The sequence below is a fragment of the Mugil cephalus genome, chromosome 12, assembly GCF_022458985.1.
Source record: "Mugil cephalus isolate CIBA_MC_2020 chromosome 12, CIBA_Mcephalus_1.1, whole genome shotgun sequence".
Classification (NCBI taxonomy): domain Eukaryota; kingdom Metazoa; phylum Chordata; class Actinopteri; order Mugiliformes; family Mugilidae; genus Mugil; species Mugil cephalus.
Window position 1 is genome coordinate 214,504 of NC_061781.1, and position 20,927 is coordinate 235,430.

General features: G+C 40.1%; 1 protein-coding gene across 3 annotated transcripts in view; it reads left to right on the top strand.

Moving 5' to 3' along the window:
- raph1a (Ras association (RalGDS/AF-6) and pleckstrin homology domains 1a) overlaps window positions 1–20,927 on the top strand; it is a 190,952-nt gene that overhangs the window by 73,240 nt on the left and 96,785 nt on the right. For all 3 annotated transcript variants that reach the window (XM_047601877.1, XM_047601878.1, XM_047601879.1), the window contains exons 2-3: window positions 10,694–10,828; window positions 10,915–11,023. In XM_047601877.1, coding sequence (XP_047457833.1) covers window positions 10,694–10,828; window positions 10,915–11,023 — 244 coding nt within the window. The remainder of the gene's footprint in view (window positions 1–10,693; window positions 10,829–10,914; window positions 11,024–20,927) is intronic.

Here is a 20,927-nt window from a genome sequence, read left to right on the forward strand (position 1 = left end):
CTTAAGCCTGACTGTAAACGTAGAGACTATGTCTGCCTCCCGAACCCAAACTGGGAGCTGTTTCCATAGGAGAGGAGCCTGATAGCCGAAGGCTCTACCTCCCATTCTACTTTTAGAAACTCTAGGAACCACAAGTAGACCTGCAGTTTGAGATTGCAGTGATCTGTTGGGACAGTATGGTAATATGAGTTCTTTCATATATGATGGGGCTAGGCCTTTCAAGGCCTTGTATGTAAGGAGGAGGATTTTAAATTCAATTCTAGATTTTAAAAGGAGCCAATGAAGAGAAGCTAATACTGGAGTAATATGATCTCTCTTGCTAATTCCTGTTAGTGCTCTTGCTGCAAGCTTTTTAAAGAGCTACTTGGACAGCCAGACAGTAACGAGTTACAATAATCCAGCTTGGAAGACACAAATGCATGAACTAGTTTTTCTGCATCACTCTGAGAAAGGATGTTCCTAATTTTGATGATATTACAAAGGTGAAAGAAAGCAGTCCTGGGCACCTGCTTTATGTGAGAATTAAAGGTCATATCCTGGTCAAATATAACACCATGGTTTTTCATAGTAGTACTGGAGGCCAAGGTAATACCATCCAACAAAAGCAGGTGATTAGATAATGAATCTCTGACATGTTGAGAGCCAAATACAATAACTTCTGTCTTGTCTGAGTTTAAAAGTAGACAGCCTTTGTGTCTTTAAGGCATGCTTGGAGCTTAACCAGCTGATTAGTTTCATCTGGTTTCATGGATAAATATAGCTGGGTATCATCTGTGTAGCAATGGAAGTTTATGCCGTGCTTTCTAATAATATTGCCTAAGGGAAGCATGTATAATGTGAATCATATTGGTCCTAGCACAGAACCCTGAGGAACTCCACAGCTTACTTTGGTATATATACAGTAGAAGAATTGTTGTTTACATGGACAAACTGGAATCTGTCTGACAGATATGATTCAAACCAGTCTAATGCAGTTCCTGTTATCTTGATCACACTTTCAACTCTCTGTAGTAGAATACTGTGATCAATTGTGTCAAACGCAGCACTAAGATCTAGCAAGACAAGTATAGAGACAAGTCCATCGTCTGAAACCATGAGGAGATCATTGGTAACTTTAACCAGAGCCGTTTCTGTACTATGATGAGCTCTAAAACCTGACTGAAACTCTTCAAACAAACCATTCCTGTTTAAATGATCAACCAACTGATTGACAACAACCCTTTCTAAAACTTTAGAGATAAAAAGAAGGTTGGAAATTGGCCTACAGTTGGCTAAAACAGCTGGGTCAAGAGTGGATTTTTTAAATAATGGTTTAATTACAGCAGTTTTAAAAGACTGGGGCACATATACTGTTGATAATGATACATTTATCTGATTTAATATGGAGGTATAAATTAATGGAAAAACCTCCTTGAGGAACTTAGTAGGGATGGGGTCTAGAAGACAAGCTGATAGTTTAGATGCTGTAATAACTGAAGTGAACTCAGGAAGATCAATAAGAGAGAAAGAATCCAAATATTGACTCGGTCCTACAGAGGTTTCTAATGCCACTGTACTTACACCTTTGACAGATGGAAGGGTGCTATGAATTTATATCTAATGCCAACAATTTTAGCAGTAAAGAAGCTCATGAAGTTATTACTGCTGAGGGCTGAAGGAATAGATGGCTCACCAGAGCTGTGACTCTTTGTCAGTCTGGCTACAGTGCTGAAAAGAAATCTGGGGTTGTTCTTGTTTTCTTCTGTTAATGAAGAATAATATGCTGTTCTTATCTTACGGAAAGTTTTTTTTATGTTGTTAAACTATCTTTCCAGACTATGTGAGCTTCTTCAGAACTAGTAGAATGCCAAATTCTTTCCAGCTTTCGAACTGCCTGCTTTGAACTACGCAACTGTGTACCATGGAGCTACCCTTCTTCGATTTAACACCTTCTTTTTAAGAGGAGCAACTAGATTTAGAGTTGAACTAAGCGATGCTGTCGTGCTGTCAAAAAAATAATCTATTTGTGATTGAGTTAGATTGTGGTTGCTGACATCCACATCACTGACATAAGGCACTAAGGTAAATACTGAAGGTATTAATTTCTTATATCTAGTTATAGCATCGTCGGATAAGTGTCTACCATAATGAAATGTCTTTCCAATTTTTAACTATTTATAGTGAATTCAAATGTTACAAGGAAATTATCAGACAACAGAGGGTTATGAGAATATACGGTTAGACCTTCAGTTTCTATGCCATAAGTTAGTACAAGATGTAAGGTGTGATTGAAACAGTGAGTTGAACCATTTAAACTCTGAGAAAAGCCAATAGAGTCTAGTAATGACATAAATGAAGAGCTGGAGCTATTCCTAGAGATAAGAGAAGCACCCGCCAAGGTGGGGTGAACTCCATCTTGTCTAAACCAGGCTTTCCCCAGAAAGAGTTCCAATTATCAACGTAGGCCACGTTGTTGGCTGGACACCACCTAGATAACCAGCGGTGGAATGATTACATGCGACTATACATATCGTCACTGGTCAGATTGGGCAGGGAACCAGAGAAAACTACGGAGTCTGACATAGTTTTAGCAAAGTTACACATCGATTCAACATTAACTTTAGCGACCTCCGATTGGCGTAACCGTTGGTCATTACTGCCGACATGTTGTAACAATTGTACCATACTTAGCCTTAGCCAGCAGTTTCAGATAAGATTTGATGTTGCCCACTCTGGCCCCTGGAATGCATCTAACTATGGTTGCTGGTTTCTCTAACTTCATGTTCCGCAAAATAGAGTCGCCAATTACCAGAGTAGGTTTCTCAGCGGGTATGTCGCCGAGTGGGGAAAATCTGTTAGAAACGTGAAGCGGTTGGTGGTGTTCGGTGGGCCGGATTAGGGTTAGGGTTGGGTAAGACTATGCTTCCTTCGTCCTTCGCTCTGGTTTCCCGGCTGCTCGGGAGCTGCAGGGGGACAGCTAGCAGGAGCAATGCTAACAGGAGCTGCGCCTGGTCAGTCCGCTACAGGGCGCTGGCTAGCTATTGGGTTTTGCATGGTGCAGAGCCGTGCTTCCAATTCAGAGAGCCTTGCCTCCAAAGCTACAAATAAACTGCACTGTTAAAGGTACCATTACTACATTACATTACTAAAGGAGGCAGAGGAGTAGCTAAACATGTGGCACGACGAGCAGGAGAGAGAGAAGGAGAAGCAGAGGGTGAGAGAGTAGAGAGCAGAGAGTAGCCATAGTTAACTGCTAAATACACCAAAGCTGATTAAACTGAGAAGAAACGTGAGATTAACAAGGTGCTACAGAGGACAGGTGGTTGGGTAAACACGAGTGTCACCACTTATACAGAAAACGTTTACGTGATCTTATCTTATCAAAAAATTCTCCTAACACTATATTACAGTATAATGTATCCATATCTAATATAATATAATTTGGGGAGCTACATATCCTACCTATCAAAAACATATTTCAGCCTCATCGGTTTTCATGGCCCTTAAAAGCATTTTTTTCAGTTTATCAGTGACATACACAAATTCAGTACAAGACAGCCTGATTGTTTACATCTACCAAAGTTCCGTACCGAACTCTGTCAATCCTCCAAGAGATACGGAGGAGTGGAACTATAGAACAGATATATCCATATTTCATTCTAGTCTGCTTTTTTAAATCAGTTTAAACACAAGCTTAGGATATTTTTGATAAACCTGACCAAATATACTGTATTTGTGTTCTCACACACACTATCACATGCACATGCATACACATACTCACACACATTATATTATGCTTTTTATCTTTTCTAGATATTGATTTTATGCTGGAAACTATTTAAGGGCTACTGGTTATTTTGTGTATTATTATTGTTATTATTATTATATGATAAGGAATATTATTTTTCTATGCTTGAGTGGACATTCTGGACATTCAGTCTGTTGTAGTGAGTGCCTTGTACAATGCTGTGGTTTGTTGGGGGAGCTATACCAGCAAAAAAGACATCAATAGGATCAACAAATTGATCCGAAAGGCTGGAAATGTGATTGATAGGGAGTTGGAGACGTTTGTCTCATTGAGAGACAGGGGGGCACTGGATAAACTGTTGTCCATCATGGACAATCCATCCCATCCACTACGCCAAACACTAGGGAGCTCAACAGTACAACAGTAAAGTCATCTAGTGGGTGCAACCCCTGGTGTGTAACAATCCTAAAAACAAAATCTAAAGTAGTTAGCTTCGAGGTCTTGCATTTTTTTGGCTGCCCTATAACCGGCTGCGTGCACATGACAGAGCATTACAGGATAGTGGAGCAACTCTCCTCTACAAACAATACTCGCCCTATACTCCAGTCTGAAGGGCGTATTCACACCAGGCTCATTTAGTCCGCTTGAAATGGACCTTTTCTCTGGTGCTGACCTTTTGGGTAGGTGTGAATACAAATCAGTGGACTCTGGTGCAGAACAAACAAGTGAACCGAGACCACAGCTGGGACTCGGTTCACTTGTTTGGTCCACACCAGAGTCTGTAACGAACCCTGGTACTCTACGATTGTCCTGTGAATGCAATACGAACCTTTTCCAAACCAAATGCAACATCTGAACGCCTTTTCAATTAAACAGGCTTCTGTTTGTAACAATTCACCATACACATAAGGGGGATCTTTTCAGGACAACAGTACCTTTTAATGTAATTAATATCTCACGGAAAAACTGACCCCGCCTTTGAAGTCACCAATATAACACACAAAAGCCCGACATGAGTGTAGGGGGTCCTGCATTTAATTAACAGAAATAATGTCCTTTTTTTACATCATGTAAATTCAGAATAATTCCAAATCTACCGAAAATACTTAAATTTTCCCCATTCAGCCCACTCTTGAATGTTTAATGTTTAAATTATATTCTCGGCTGCCAATGCAGTGAAGTTAAATGAACTTAATATAATCCATTCGCTGAAGGTGTCCAAACAAAAACTAAACGTCAATTTTGTCCACAAAAACAATAAAAAAAACAAAAATGTGCGATCGATTCCTAACTGGTATACCGGGAACAAAAAAGTTACAAAAAATGCTTTGATGGGTCATTGGTTATTTCATTCATTCATTCGTTCGTTTCTATTTTATACCCTCGATATGTGGTCGGAGAAGAGCATATATCAGCTGCTTGACACATAAAAATTCTGGCCTCTATGGCCAAATTGCCAAGAGAATGTGCGAGGCAGGCTTTACCTGGACTCCGACGCAGTGTCGGCTTAAAGTGAAAAAAGTTCACCAACCGAATAAGTTTTTTTTATTTTAAAAGGTCCGGACCAAAGCAAGTGAACTATCCTACTTTCCTGGTGTGAATACGTCTTAAATGACAGACCTCGGGAACCACAGGGATCTAATTGTAGTGCTGCTTGCTGTGTGTTTTCAGTGTGTTTGTATGCTGTCTCTTCTCTCGTGTGTTTTGGCTGGCAGTCACTGCGTTTACATGCATGTGAAAAAAATAAATTATTGCCTTAATCGGACTATAACAGGAGAACTTAAGTGCATGTAAACACGTTACTCGATTAAAATCTGAGTTTTCATTATCCAATTAAGACACCCAGATAATACGATTGGAATTTGATTTTCTCTGGCATGTATACAAGGAATTGCATTTTTCAGTCGGATAATGCATGTGCGCATGCTCCACAACCGCTGCGCTGGCATGTGACCCCGGAACAAACACATCCAAGAAAGCCGGTCACAGAAGAAGAAGATAAACAGAGCCGGTAGAAGAACCATCTGAGGGATAGTGCATATCTTACCTGCACTAGAAGTAGCACGCGCATTACGTACGACATTAAAAAATGTAGTATTATCCGTCTGGTTGTTGTTTGAAATGACAGTCTGCCACATGAACGACTCTTGTTTATTATATGACGTAATAGGTCAACCAGAAAGCGAGCTGGATTAACGTGGTATTAAAGAGGAGGAGAACAGCAATTCGATTTTCTCCACTGCATATAAACTCGGACAAGGACTGTAGTCAGAAAGTCGAATTTTGGGCATAGCTCGATTAAGCTCTGCATGTAAATGCACTGAGTGTCTCCCCAGAGAGAAGGGAGTGGGGGTGCAAGAAGGATTAGTGCACTGCTACCAGATTGAAACGCTCAGAATGGATTTTCTAATTCATTGATTCTCTCAGTAGTTGTTCATTTAACCTGAACCTCAAGTTTTGAAGCTCTGTGTAGCGCCTCCGTCTACTGCTGTCTTATCTAATTTGACTATGGTCAAAGAGGTGGAACGTGCATGAGTGGAGCTGAGGCTAAAAGCAGCTTGCAACCTGAGAGGACACCCACCTGTCAATCAAAGAAGCCATGGCCCTTAACTCTGCATAACTCTTAATCATTCATAATTAAAGATGTGAGGGGAGTTGTAGAAAGATTCACCATGAACAGAGGATTTAGTTTTAGTAGAAGAATGGAAACATGTTGGTTTAACACGGAGGTCTATGGAGATCGTCTCAGTGGTGGAGCCTCTAGTGGACATTAGAGGAAGTACAGCATGTGACAATTCTTCTGTCAGCTCTTTGGTTGCTGACCAGTGATGCCGGCCTAGTTAGGGCTATGAGGCAACGCCCGCGTGTTTCTTCTTCTTATTGGTGTGGATGCCTGGGGCAGCCACACTGTTGCATCCACAAAAAAACTGCAAATGGAAATGAATGGGACGGCCGGAAAAAAAAAAAAAACTCAAAAAACCCCCACTTTTTCAAAGGTCTACTGCTCAGGCAACTTTCACCTACAGACTTCATTTAAGCTTTAAAATGTAGACACAAGCCTTGTGTATCAATCAATCAATCAATCAATCAACTTTATTTATATAGCACATTTAAAAAACCACAGAGGAAGCCAAAGTGCTTTACATTGAGACATAAAATAAACATAAAATAGGGTTACGATTAAAATAAAATAACAAAAGTTTAAAATTGATTCTGTGGTACACAGGGAGCCAGTGTAGGGACTCCAGGATAGGAGTGATGTGCTCACATCTGCGGGTCTGGGTTAGCAGGCGTGCAGCAGAGTTCTGCACAAGCTGCAGACGGGCAAGGGAAGCCTGTCTGATCCCTATGTATAAGGAATTGCAGAAATCAAGACGAGTCGTAATAAAAGCATGGATTAATTTGTCCAAGTCAGGTCTTGATAAAATAGGTTTCACCTTTGCTATTTGACGTAGTTGAAAGCTTTTTTGTACTACACTACACTACTACTTCTTTCCACGCTTGTCCAAGCCACAATTTAAACACTAGACACATGATTTTTTTCCACAGTTGTAGACAAACTTGTTGTGTCTCTCACAATGTGCTCGGCAAAGCAGTGAGACATACAGAATTTAAACTGCGAGCCTCTGTTCGCGGTAAAGTACCTGTCTGCTCTCCATTCACTCCAATGCAAAGATTTTCTGAGAAAAGGAGAAGGGACCTTTGTCTTTAACTTGTACGTGTGTCCACAATATTTACTCTAGAAAGACAAAAAAAAACTATCAAAGTCTTCAGACCATCTTAGGATGCCCACGGTCTGCGTGTTTTTCTGATAGGAGCTACTGTTTTGTGACAGTAAGCCCGAATGTGAGACCAGCGAAAAGCAGGAATATCAGCCTATTTCTCCACATCTCTCTGTGTCCCAGCTCTGCACGCTTTCACCTTGGGTTGCCATGGCAACCCCTGAGCCGCAGCTCTGGGCCACAGCTGAGACCAACCTAATCAGGGACTCCTCTTGATGTCTCTGCTGTTAATGGGTCAAAGACGAGACATGTCAATTCTGGTGTCCGAGGCATATTTATAATAGTAAAAATAAATAAAAAATTTTAAAAAGTACAATTTGTTACTCAATTCTCCCCACTTTACTTGCTCATATGAGTATTTACTGTAAGAAATGAAAATGTAAGTACCTATTTAGCTCAAAAGTACAAAACTGTCCTTCCTGGATAACGTCCGGGCTAAAGATCTAAGTACAAAATTATGCTAAAAATGTCAAAAATCTTAATAAAGGCATTAATGATACACTGGGGCATAATTGTGTTGGTGTTTGTAATGACACCTACAAATATAGTAACAACACTAAGCTAATTTACATTTTTATTCAAGAAATACTTTTGTCCCCTTTTTTGGATTCTCAAATGTCCTTCCTGTGTATCGCACATAAAGTGGCTATGACCATATTTGGATTTGGACATTCATGTTACAGGGTGTTGTATCAGCCAACAGATTCTGAAGGACCCCCAAAAGAGATGACAATGTCAATAAATCTCTCTTAAAATGTTGATTTTTTGACCTTTTTGCTCAGTGGTACGTGATGTAACACCATGATGTGTCTTTCTGGATAACGCTAATAACACATTTATAATTTTTTAAATTTTAAAATTTCATGTGAAATATGACATTGATGTGTTGAAGATTAAACTAATGTTTTACACAGTAGACCCAGTTAGTGCCTGATTATAAAGGAAAAACAGTTGTTTTGTCCTTCCTGGGTAACGATATGTCCTTCCTGGATAACGAAGGTATTCTGTTACCCAGGACATGTCCTCTGTTAGAAAGACTGGACATGTTAATCAATTCAGTAGCTGTAGGTTTTTAGACATTGATTTGATGTTGTACTGTTGTTCTTTTATTATTATTAATAGCAGCTGATTTAGATTTTTTTTCACTTTTAAAATACTTATACGTCTTTGACCCTAATACTGCTGATCCCTGTGTCCCACAAATTTCCAACCCCGGCATTAGGCCCCCCGTAGCCCTTTCAAAATTTCCCAGAGGGAATTTTATCATTTGTCGTCTCATTGTCTCGTTTATTGTCTTACCTTGTCTCATACATTGATCAGCCACAACATTATCATCACCTTCCTAACCACCGTGCATCAGTTTAATTTACTACCCTCTTGATTCATTAAGGACAAAAAATATGTAAAAGCTGCTATAAAACTGATTAATATTTTCTGCATTAATCAGCACTTCACAAAACTTGGCTGATCAGGAGCTCAAAAAAATAAAATAAATAAAAATAAAATCCCCACAGTGTGTTTTCTCCATAGTGAAGTGCAGTAAGAGAAGGGGCCCATGGTTTAATTTTTTTGAAATTTGAAAGTTTTTTTTTTTTTTACCTTGTAACTCCACAACAGTTGTGAGTCAAAAGAGAATGGACTTCTGTGGTGTCTGGCAACAGAATGTTGTTAGCAGGGTGGGCTATGGGTTAAGGGGAAAAGCCTCTGTGGATCATCCCATAGATACATGATTGAGCAGTTTGCAATCTAGTGAAGTCGGGGGCCAGGTCAACAGCTTGTGCTGTTCTTTATGTTGTTTTTTTTAGTTATTCCCAAACCATTTTTGTGTGTCTGTCAGGCTGTTGTCTCATCTGTTGCTGCTTTTGCTTTGCTGTTTGCTGTAGCCTTGTTGTTTTCTCCAACAGCTGCTCAAACAGTCCGATGTGATTCTCAGATTCTATTTACATAAGTCTGCGTGAGAGAAGACTAATTATTACTGCCATTAATCACAGTATCCACCTCAAATCAGTGCTGGAGGGGCTGTGGCATTGTAGGAGACCACACGCATATATTTTGGGACTGTCCAAAATTGTTAAGATACTGGCTAAACATACAAAATGAAATAAGGAAGTGTTTAAATGTAGATCTTCCATTAGATCCATCGTGTTTTGTATTAGGAGTATTGCCAGAAGATCTAGATAACAATAATCAGAGAGTACTGCTGAGTATTCTTCTTCTAATTGCTAAGAAGATGATTACAATCTCCTGGCTGAGACCACAGCTCCCCACAGTAGCACAATGGAGAGAGAAAGTTAAAGATGTTTACTATATGGAAAATATAACTGCAAGGTTGCACTTGAAAACTGATGTATTCCTGACTAAATGGTCCCCAATTATCTCTCATTTTATTAACTGATATGACCTTTGATGTGACTGATGTGTTCTATATGCATGTGTTGGGATGCCAAAATCCATGGACTACCTCTACCTGTGATGTACCTTTGAATGTGTGAATGTATATGACTGCACCTGATAAAAGGAAATAAAAAGAAGTTAGAAAATAAAAATAAAAATAAAAAATCACAGTATCAACACCATGTTACAAACACTAACTAATATGAAATATCTTCAATCAAGGAAAAATCAACTTGTTTTCAGTCTAAAAACACAAATTTTGAGATGTACTAGTTTTAAGAAATCCTGGCAGGTCAAATTTTCATGTCAATATTTTGCTTATTTTAAGTCACATATCCCTCGTGCTCCTGTGTTTCCAGCAGATAGACTTTAGCAGTGCCACCTGGAGATAGTGTGTATGTATATATCTCTATTTTTCCTTTACAGGAACGTGTTGTTGTCAATAGAAGAGTTGAAACTGCGCGGCAGAATATTGATGGGAGTAGATTTCAGGACATTTATTTTCAGGACATTATTCTGGAACAACATATACTAATCCCCTAACTTATCCAGAGCTTCTGTTATGTACTTCAGATGCCTAAAATATCTGAGATAGCAGTTTAATCTGTCTGTCTGCTATTCTTGTTGACAGCTGCACACATATTAATAACTGTTATTCACACCACATTTTGCTCCTTGTAAACTGTTAAAATCTTTAAAAGGCTGCAAGGTAGCTGAAATGTAATGCTAAACACCAGCCACAAGGGGAAACTGAGAGATCCCAGTCTAACAGTTTCTTCTCCCCTCTCAGATGGATCAGTTGTCTGATGAGGAGGTGGAGGTCAGGGAGGAAGAGGAGGACGAAGAGGAAGACAGCGACAAGGAGGACCAGGACCTGGATAAGATGTTTGGAGCCTGGCTGGGAGAGCTGGACAAACTGACCCAGGTAACACTCCGCTGATCTGCCACAGCTCCACATTCAGGAAGGATTATCTCAGTAGAAGTATTTCAATTCTCCTTATGTTTGTTCAGAGTCTGGATGACGGGGGTCCGGAGAATCCCTCTCAGCAGAAAGCTCCCCTCAGACAAGAGACCAACATGGCCAATTTCTCCTACAGATTCTCCATCTACAACATCAAAGGTTGGACACATCATTTTAGTTCAAATACAATCTGACAGTTTTTTCTCCACGTCTCACATACAGTTCAAACCAGAAGTTTACATACACTGTGTAAAAAGAGCACATTAATCCATTTTTTCACTGTTTGAATTTAAATTTGACTAAACTTCTCCTGTCGTAGGTCAGTTAGGATAACCAAAGTTATGTCACAATAATTTGTAGTGTTTAGCAATTATTGTCTGACATTAGAGAGAGAAAATATTTCAGATAACTTTATATTACTTTTTGTGAAGTCAAGCCTACATACTGAAAGGTTACTGACTTTAAACAATGAAGGAAATCCCAGATGATGATGTCAGGGCCTCAAAAACTCTGACTGGGCCCCACCCCCTCATTGCGAAAATTTAAGGGTCTTCTGTGTACCATTCGTTCATCTGAATTTCAATTCAGACTGGAAAATCAATAACATGGACATATCAAGACTTTTTTTGGGGGGTCCAAGCAGCGAAGATGCAGGAACCTCATTGTTTTTGTTAGTGTTATGGGGTCCAAGAAGCGAAGCTGCAGGAACCCCATTGTTTTTGTTAGTGTTATTATTATTTGGGGTCCAACCAGAGAAGCTGCAGGAACCCCATTGTTTTTGTTAGTGTTATTATTGGGGTCCAAGCAGTGAAGCTGCTGTAACCCATTGTTTTTCTATGTTTTCTTCTTATTATTATTTTTCTGTCTTCTGCCATTGGAGTCTATGGCAGCCCATAGAACTGTATGGTAAAAAGTTGTGAAATTTTGCACATTGATTAAGGACATTCGTATCCTTAATTTGACTGAGTCACATGTTGCCAGTAAGTACGCTCTAGCGCAACCAATGGGTCAAAGTTGGAAGTACATTTGCGCACGTAACTTTTGAACCATACGCCCGAAATTTACAAACAAGGTATCTTTATGATCCTTGTATCATGCTGAGTTCAGCCGACCCTATGACGTCATGATGCATCATGATATATTTTCCGCCATCTTGGATTTTGTCAAAAAAAAATTAAAAAGTTTCACGGTCGCAAATTTTGTCCGATTTCACGAAAATCGGCACAGACTATCTTTAGACCAAGCTGCACAAAAGTTACTTATTGCCGTTCTCGTGTCACATTTGTACGCCCGCCACAGCCAATCAAATATGGTGACACCAACTTCATGGTGTCCACTTGGGACAGGCTCGGGGCCCATAATACCAAATGTGATGTCAATATGTCACACCATTGCCGAGATATGAGCTCACATCGAAAACGGCGCCTTTGCGGTGCCTAACACTAACAAAAACAATGGAGTTCATGCAGCTTTGCTGCTTGGACCCCCAATAACACTAACAAAAACAATGGGGTTCATGCAGCTTCGCTGCTTGGACCCCCAATAACACTAACAAAAACAATGAGGTTCCTGTAGCTTCGCTGCTTGGACCCCCAATAATAATAATAACACTAACAAAAACAATGGGGTTCCTGCAGCTTCACTGCTTGGACCCCCAATAATAACACTAACAAAAACAATGGGGTTCCAGCAGCTTCGCTGCTTTGTCACCAACCCAACCCAATCTATACCTCACCTCCTCTTACTACTACAGGATTCGGGAGCTTCTTTGGCTATAAATTAAACTTGTCAAAAAGTCTACTTTTCCCCATAAATAATGTAAGCAAATCACTAGATTGCCATGCATTTCCCTTTAAAATTGAATCTCAGTCTTTTAAGTATCTAGGTGTACATGTGACCAGTTCATTTAGGTCACTCAAAAAGACCAACTTTGACAATTTGCTAGAACAAACCAAAAAAGATTTAGAGAGGTGGTCATGCCTCCCCATATCGCCGGTGGGCTGTGTTAACACCCTTAACATGACAGTATTACCTAGGATTCTGTATATGTTTGTAACAATATCTGTCTTGCTCCCATTTCTTTATTAAACTGGATACATTTATCTCATTGTTTATATGGGGCCATACTACACCTCGTATAAAGAAGTCCTGTCTGGAGAGATCTAAGTCTGACGGAGGACTGGGTCTCCCGAATTTTGTCCATTATTATTGGGCATCAAATATCTCTAAATTGGCATGTTGGGCAACGGCGTTCTCTGACAAAAACGGGCCTACCTGGGCAAGGATGGAGCTTTCTACACAAACATCGATATCCCCTTTCTCTCTACTAACAGCTCCATTGGCAGCACAGACAAATAGGATTTTTTCTAATCCTGTTGTATCTAATTCCATTAGGATCTGGGTACAATTTTGTAAACACTTTAACCTTGACCAGGTGAATAGCCTTTCTCCTCTTTCTTTCAACCACCTCTTTGCACCCTCACAGATGGATCAGAATTTCGCTGGTTGGCATCAGCATAGGTTGGTTTTCTTAGATGACTTGATTGATGAGAGCTCTTTCCTGTCCTTTAAAACCCTAGTAAAAGACCATAATATCCCAAGATCTCACTTTTTTAGGTATCTTCAAGCACGCAGTTTTGCATCCAAATATCTCTCTACTTACCCTAAGCCACCAAACAAAGATTCTGTATATGATTTATTAAAATTGAACTATGGAACAGGGGTCTGATCTGCAAGGCATGCAATATAATACATAATGTGGACTCTCCAACACACACTAAAACACATGAAGCTTGGGAACGGGATCTGGAAGTGGTGATTTCAGAGGATGTCTGAGCTAGATGTATCTTCAACATAAACACTTCCTCTATGTATATAAGGCACGGACTGATACAATTTAAAGTTTTCCATAGGTTACATTACTCTAATGATAGGCTAGCTAAAATATACCCATCTATTGTCCCTTCCTGTCCAAGGTGTGGCAACCAAGTATCACTGGGCCACATGTTCTGGTCCTGTCCTTCCCTAGTTGATTTCTAGTCCTCCATTTTTGACTGTCTGTCAGTTCTTTGCAACACACCTCTTGAACCTTAAATGCACTCACTGCTAGAAGTACCACAAATACACAAAAAAGAGCAATATTTTTAGTTAAGGATTTTTTGAATTACCACTAGATGTCAATGGGGACACCTTGAGTTCCTTCTTCTCCAAACTTCCTTGCTTCTGTTCTAGCATACATGGTGAAAGGTAATCACTTATTAATTTACTTCAGTTAATTTTGTTAGAATTCTTGCATATACCACATACAATTTTAAATATTTAGTGCAAGAGGATATAACATTATTGAAAGTTTCCTCAAAGTTAACTGACTATAGCCAACTGTTGGCAGGTCATAGCATTATTAACTATGACAGTTTGATAACATCAAAGGGTATCAACCTTTTTAAAGAAAAATGTGTGCATGCATACGTGTATGTGTTTCAGCTGATGACCTCTGGTAAATTTTGTGGAAATGAATGTAGTGATATATAAGAAAAATGTGCATCTGATCCTCACGCGGTGGTATCTGTGTCATCCTCAAGCTCGTGTCCTCTACCAGAGGCCAGGGAGTTTGAGGGTCCTGCGCAGTCTCAACTGTTCCTGCACTCTTTTGGACTGAGGTTTCAGGTGTTGTTCCTGGGATCTGTTGGCGCTACTCTCTTAGTTTGGGGGTCACTGTCCAGAGTGCTCCTACTAACACGGGAACCATGCTCGCCGTAACCTTCCACAGCTATTCCAGTTGCTCTTTCAACTCTTACTACTTCTCAACATTTTTGTGTTCCTTCTTTCTGATGTATCGCCACCACCTTTTTCTGGCCTTTATCCACCACCACTATGTCCTGTTAGCCTAGATCTGTTTGTCAGTCTGGAAGCCTTATATGGCGTGACCCAATGAGACTTGGGTACTTCTATTCCATACTTGGTACCAGGGCAGGAATTTCACAAGAATATCTTAATTCGACCTTGTGCCCTTGAAGAAAATAAATGCCATAAGGCCACAGTGGTCTTGAAGCCCTGCGGTTTTGTAGTCTGCCTCTTGACTGTCATCACGGCTTTAACACCACCAGCGTCTATTGATGACGTTCTGGATTCTCATTGGGCCACTCAACTGCTCGGACAGGCTATAATAACAGTTTGACACCGATCTATCACCAGCCACCCCTCACCCACTTGTGTCTGCATCTGTGACATTGAATTGTCACTGAAGAGAGACTGAAATTGAGTCTTACAACTACTTTCTTCGACAATGCAACAAACAAGTCTGTGTAAATGAGGAGGACAAATTTACTGACATACATCCATGTCCACTGACAGCTAAACACTTGATAGATAACATGATTTTCCTTTGCTTCTGGGCAGCATCGTGACTGATGTAGACATAATAATAAATTATCATGTCTATGGATGTTATCCAACAACTACGGATCTGTGCAACAGATGTGCTAAGGCAGGAACAAATCCATTTCAAACAGAATCACAAGCGTGATTGCAACACGCACTTGAGTTTATTAATTCATTGATGTCATGCGATGTCATTCGACAATCGACTTGTAATAATTTTCATCATATTAAAATGTTCTTCACATAACTCCTGGCGTGAATGGGCTGCTAACTTCAGGATAAAGTTAGCTTGGTTGCACTCAAGGTCAATTTATTATCTTATTTTGTGTCACTGATATGTAGACATGGATGGATGAAGCCTTGAGAAATTCTGGGGCTTCTTTCCGATTGTACCAAAATAAGAGTCGAGGCTTTGGAGCCTACCAGTGACGTCCAGTGTCCAGATGCAATTGTAGCAGCCATGAACTTCCAAATGATTCATACATCAGTCAAGTCTCTCTTAAGCAGCTGTCAACATTTTAATTGTCAGTTGACCTATTACTTGGAACTTGACTTATACATCAAATATTTTTTGCAGTGAAGTGAGATCACAAGTATTTCACCATCAGTGTTTTGGGGATATGACTGGAGGTTTCATTGGAAACACTTACAGTGATAATAATAAGAAGAACATCCGTGGATTTGGATGATATACCTTTTCCTGATTGTCAGTAAGAGAACATAATAATAATGTAACACATGGTGTGAAAAGATTCAAATTAAGCATTGTAGAGATCTGCTCAATGGTTTAATTCTCCATTATTTCTTTCACAACGCTTTTAAGCAGGGAGGGATCATTTTGCGTCTCTTTTTAATAAACAAAGGGGCACTTCAAGGCTACAAGCCTTGACACAGTGTTTCACACAAATCTGTTTCAATAGAGTGAAACAAGGTTCGGAGCCTCAGTGTTGAATGTCCCATCTCTATAGGTATGTGTAGAACATGCAGGGATTTTTTGCGGGGCAGCAAGTATAATGCGTTGTCATATTGACCTATGTCGAAGTGACTGTCTGAAACATGGAGGAAAATGTTGCATTTCAGACCTGTTGCTGTTCTCTATGTCTCTATGTGTCTACATGAAATGCACGCAACTGTAATGTTAGCAGCATGTTTAACTCTGTTTACATTCAGTGACGGTTTGGTCTGTCAGACAAGGTGGTCTGTCAGGCATATGTGCTCATCATCCATTGCTCATATTTTTGGAAACATTGTATGTCTGAAACCATTAGTTAATTTTTGAACTTATAGATCTTCTATTTTCACAACTTTTGTGTGTTACTCTTGTCTGATGCAGTAGGGCCTCAATTTATGATAAAAAACACAAGTTGAAATATGGAGATAAACGGTTTCACCAGTCTGCCGTGATGTCATGTGTAACCACTGCCACAGCTAATCAGGAGCTGTAATTAAAAATTACACTGAAATGAACGAATGAACAAAATTTGCATTGCTTTTCGGTCTGGTTACTGGCATCAGCATCAGTACCATTATGGTACCAAGTAGTGTCCGACCGATAGGGATTTTTTGGCCCAATAACTATAGCCGATATTAGAGGAGGTGCAATCACCGATAGCCGATATGCAACCGATATTGTGAGTTTTTGAGCTGGAATGAAAACAGGCCGATTGTGCATAGATTTTGCAGCGATATGATTATGTAATAGTACAGTCACAGTGACAGTAGTACAGACAGATGCTTTCTTAATCCAATGCCTTTAGACATTTAACATTGAACAGACTGTTTTTAAATGACAATTAATATTTGGACTTAGAGACTTAGAAAAAGTGCAGATTGGCAAACAAACAAAAATTAAATAATGTAGCAGAACTTTCAATAAATAAATAAAAATAAATAAAACCTCTCGCTGGGGATAGATGTGGGAGGAGTAAGGAAGCGCTGGGCAAATGGAGACGAAGCAAAGTCACAGAGTTTAAATAAATGCGGGTGGCGAGTTGATGCGATGGTTGTACACACCCGTGCTGGTTTATGTGACTTAGAGGGACTTTTCGGCGCAGGAGGGAGCGCGGGTGCGAGCCAATCTTCATCAACCACGTATGGAAAAGGGGAATGATAGGAAAGGTTTTTCAAATTTACAGAGAAATAATGCCCAGGTCAGCAATGCATGCCCAAAAACACGTCGTGCATTCGTCCCCTCCATAAACCACACACAGTCAAACCAAGCCCAAATGATGACGATAAAAGTGATCCTGCGTCGTGTCGGGGAGACGTTCCTTACATCCTTTTAGCATATATTAGACTGTAATCCTTTGGTGCTTATTTGCAAACTGCTAATGTCACTCATGTAATGCTACTACTGAGACAAAATCTGCGATGATATAGCAAAGTTGCCTCGCAGTTATTTTACACCGGAGATTTTGGCCAGGGACACTTTTGAAATGTGGCCTATAATTGTTGTTCCAATCATGTTCTCATGTTTACAGTTACTTATTTCATGAACTAACTTACCGTGACTTGTCACACTTTGTTTTTTCTATCAGCACAACATTTCACCGATACGATAGAACCCCCGATAGAACTGGAGCCGTCCTATCAGGCCCCGATATATCGGTGACCGATAATCGGTCGGTCACTAGTGCCAAGTGTTGGAACCCATCCCTAGTTCTTATACCAAAGCGTTAAGGTTAACTCTTGTTTTATGAATTGCAACACTCGATACAACCTGTCAACCTTCATTCCAATTTCCAATTCTTCATCTCATCTCTACTACCGCTTATCCTCACTAGGACCGCGAGGATTGCTGGATTGGATCCCAGCTGCCATCAGGTGAGAGGCGGGGTACACACTGGACAGGTCGCCAGTCTATTGCAGGGCTAGCAAACAACACTTAGAACTGAGAGATCGCGAGATGCTGTGATCTCACGAGACGGGTGAGGTTTTGAATCGTTACATGGCGGCATAACGCTGCACGATTAAACCGATTAAATCAAGACTGTATAACATCAACAGAGATCCGCGGACTCCATTCGCAATCGAAGAGGTTAAATTAAAACACTGAAATACCGCCAGAGTGGAGGCCCTAGAAGACTTTATCGTCGAGTGCTACCTGCGGTGCGTCATGAGCTTTCTGACAATCCGGCTGACTCCTCTACGGACACAAGCGATCTAATAACAGCTGAGGTATCAGTACTTGAGTCTAATAATAAAAAAAATAGATCTGCTAAACCTTATGCACAAGGAGATCAAGGATCTCAAGACAAGCTTAGAGTTTTCGTACGATCAGATCACTAATCTTCAAAGAGATAACGCCGAGCTGCGAGCGGACGTCACCTCCATTTCAGTGGAGGTAAACCAGCTCAAAAAAGAAAATAAACAACTGAAAGAGACTGTCCTGGACATACAATCAAGAAGTATGCGGGATAATCTAATTTACTCAGGGATCTCAGAGAGCTCCCCGGACAATCCAGAGGCCCTGATTAAAAAATTCATGACCACCGCTCTCAAACTGCCAACGGAGACGGTGAAAACCATCTCCTTTCACCGCGTCCACCGGCTCGGAGGCCGTGGAAGGAAACCGTCCGCGTCCCATCATTGCAAAATTTGAACATTTTCAACAGAAGGTACTCGTGAAGAGCAAAGGACGCGAACTCAAAGGCACCACTTTCGGAATTAACGACCAGTTCCCGAAAGAAATCAACGAGAGGCGTAAAGGACTGTACCCGATCCTCAAGGATCATCGGCAGAGAGCAAAGAGGGCCGCGCTCACAGTGGACAAACTTTACATCGACGGTCAGCTGTTCCGGGATGCAAACATCACCCCCTGGCTCTACTGACGGATAAGTATTAAGAAAAATAAGCCATATATATTTGTTATTTGTATGTATATCATAAAGGTGTAAATTTGTATATATAAATATAAATATTTAGAATAAGAAAAAAAACATAAAAGAAAAACCTCACAAAACGTTAATGTCCTTCTCACTCACCTCATACATCCCCCCTGCTATTCTTCTTTCTTTCTTCTCCTTCTGTCCATATCTCCCTGCCCTCCACACTTCTCTCCACTCACCCCTTCACCCCTCCACATATCTCCGACACAATAATTTCCTTTCTCGTGGTGCTAATGTTATTAAGCTAACAATCCATTTTCCAGGAACTGATGCTGTTGTTGATATGTCTGTATCACATTGTTTGTACCAGGTATAATCAAGTATTCCAACACTCACCTCCTGATTTCTCTCCATTGTCTGTAAATCCTTTCATGCTGACACCATCAGACGACCCCGTAAACACATACAAAATCCTCTACCAACACAACATACAAAGAAGGACTGTATGCTTTCGATCTGAATGTTGCAGTTAATTGTCGTCTCTTGGAATGTGCATGGCATTCGCTCGCAGGCAAAAAAAAATTAAAATTATGGATTATATCTATATCATTCTATCTATATCATTCAAGAAACTCACCAACAAGATTCAGAAAAAAAATCTCTTATAGATCCAAATTTTAACCAAGTTTTCTCTTCCTGTGTCAATAGTAGACAAAGAGGAGTCTTGATTTTGGTCCATAAGAGACTCGTGTTTACCTTAAACAAATTGATAACAGACACAGAAGGTCGATACATCATCATTCAGACATCAATCTTTAATAAATTATACACAATTGCAAACATTTATGCCCCGAATAACGATGATCCGGCCTTCTTTCACAAAGTCTTTTCGCAATTATCTGACATAGCAGTCACACCCATTACAATAATTGGAGGGGACTTTAACACAGTCCTGAATCCCTCTCTAGATCGGTCCCATAACTCGACACACATAAAAAAATCACAATCAGCCAAAGTCCTCAAAGAATACATGGATGAGTTTGGACTTGGGGATGGTTGGAGAATCAAAAACCCGACAGAGGGAATAGACTTTCTTTTCCCCAGTACACCACTCCTTTTCTAGAATTGACTTTTTTCTGACAAACAATTCTATTGTACAAAGAATCACCAGTATACACCCTATCATAATCAGTGATCTTGCACCGGTGTCCCTCCACCTTCAAATAGAACCCTCCCTAAAACCATCACCCACATGGCGCCTCAACACCTCATTACTGAGAGACCCTGAATTTGACTCATTAATAAGGAAGGAATGGAAGGGGTTTTTGGAAATAAATGACTCTCCAAATTTATCCCCATCTCTGATTTGGGAAACGGGGAAAGCCGTAATCAGAGGCAAAATTATATCTTACTCCTCTTACAAGAAAAAACAGGACCAACAAGCAGAAAAAAACATTGAGGATAAGATTAAAGAAATAACAGAACAATACACTGCAAACCCAAATGAACAATTATGGACCCAACTACAAAATGCGAAACTACAATTAGAGAATATCTTGTCAACAAAAACAGAATTTGTACTTCAACAACTTAGATACCAAAATTTTGAGCATAGCAATAAATCAGGCAAATTTCTTGCGAATCAACTCCAACGCAACAGAGAAAAATCTCTTATAAATGCAATTCAGGACTCAAGTGGCAAACACACTCCATCACCACAGGAAATTAATCATATCTTTTACAGCTTCTATGAAAAAATTATATTCAACAACTACCAACCCGAATCCTGACGACATTCAGGCCTTCCTCAAAAAACTCAATCTACCCCAACTGATGGCAGAACAAAGAAACATATT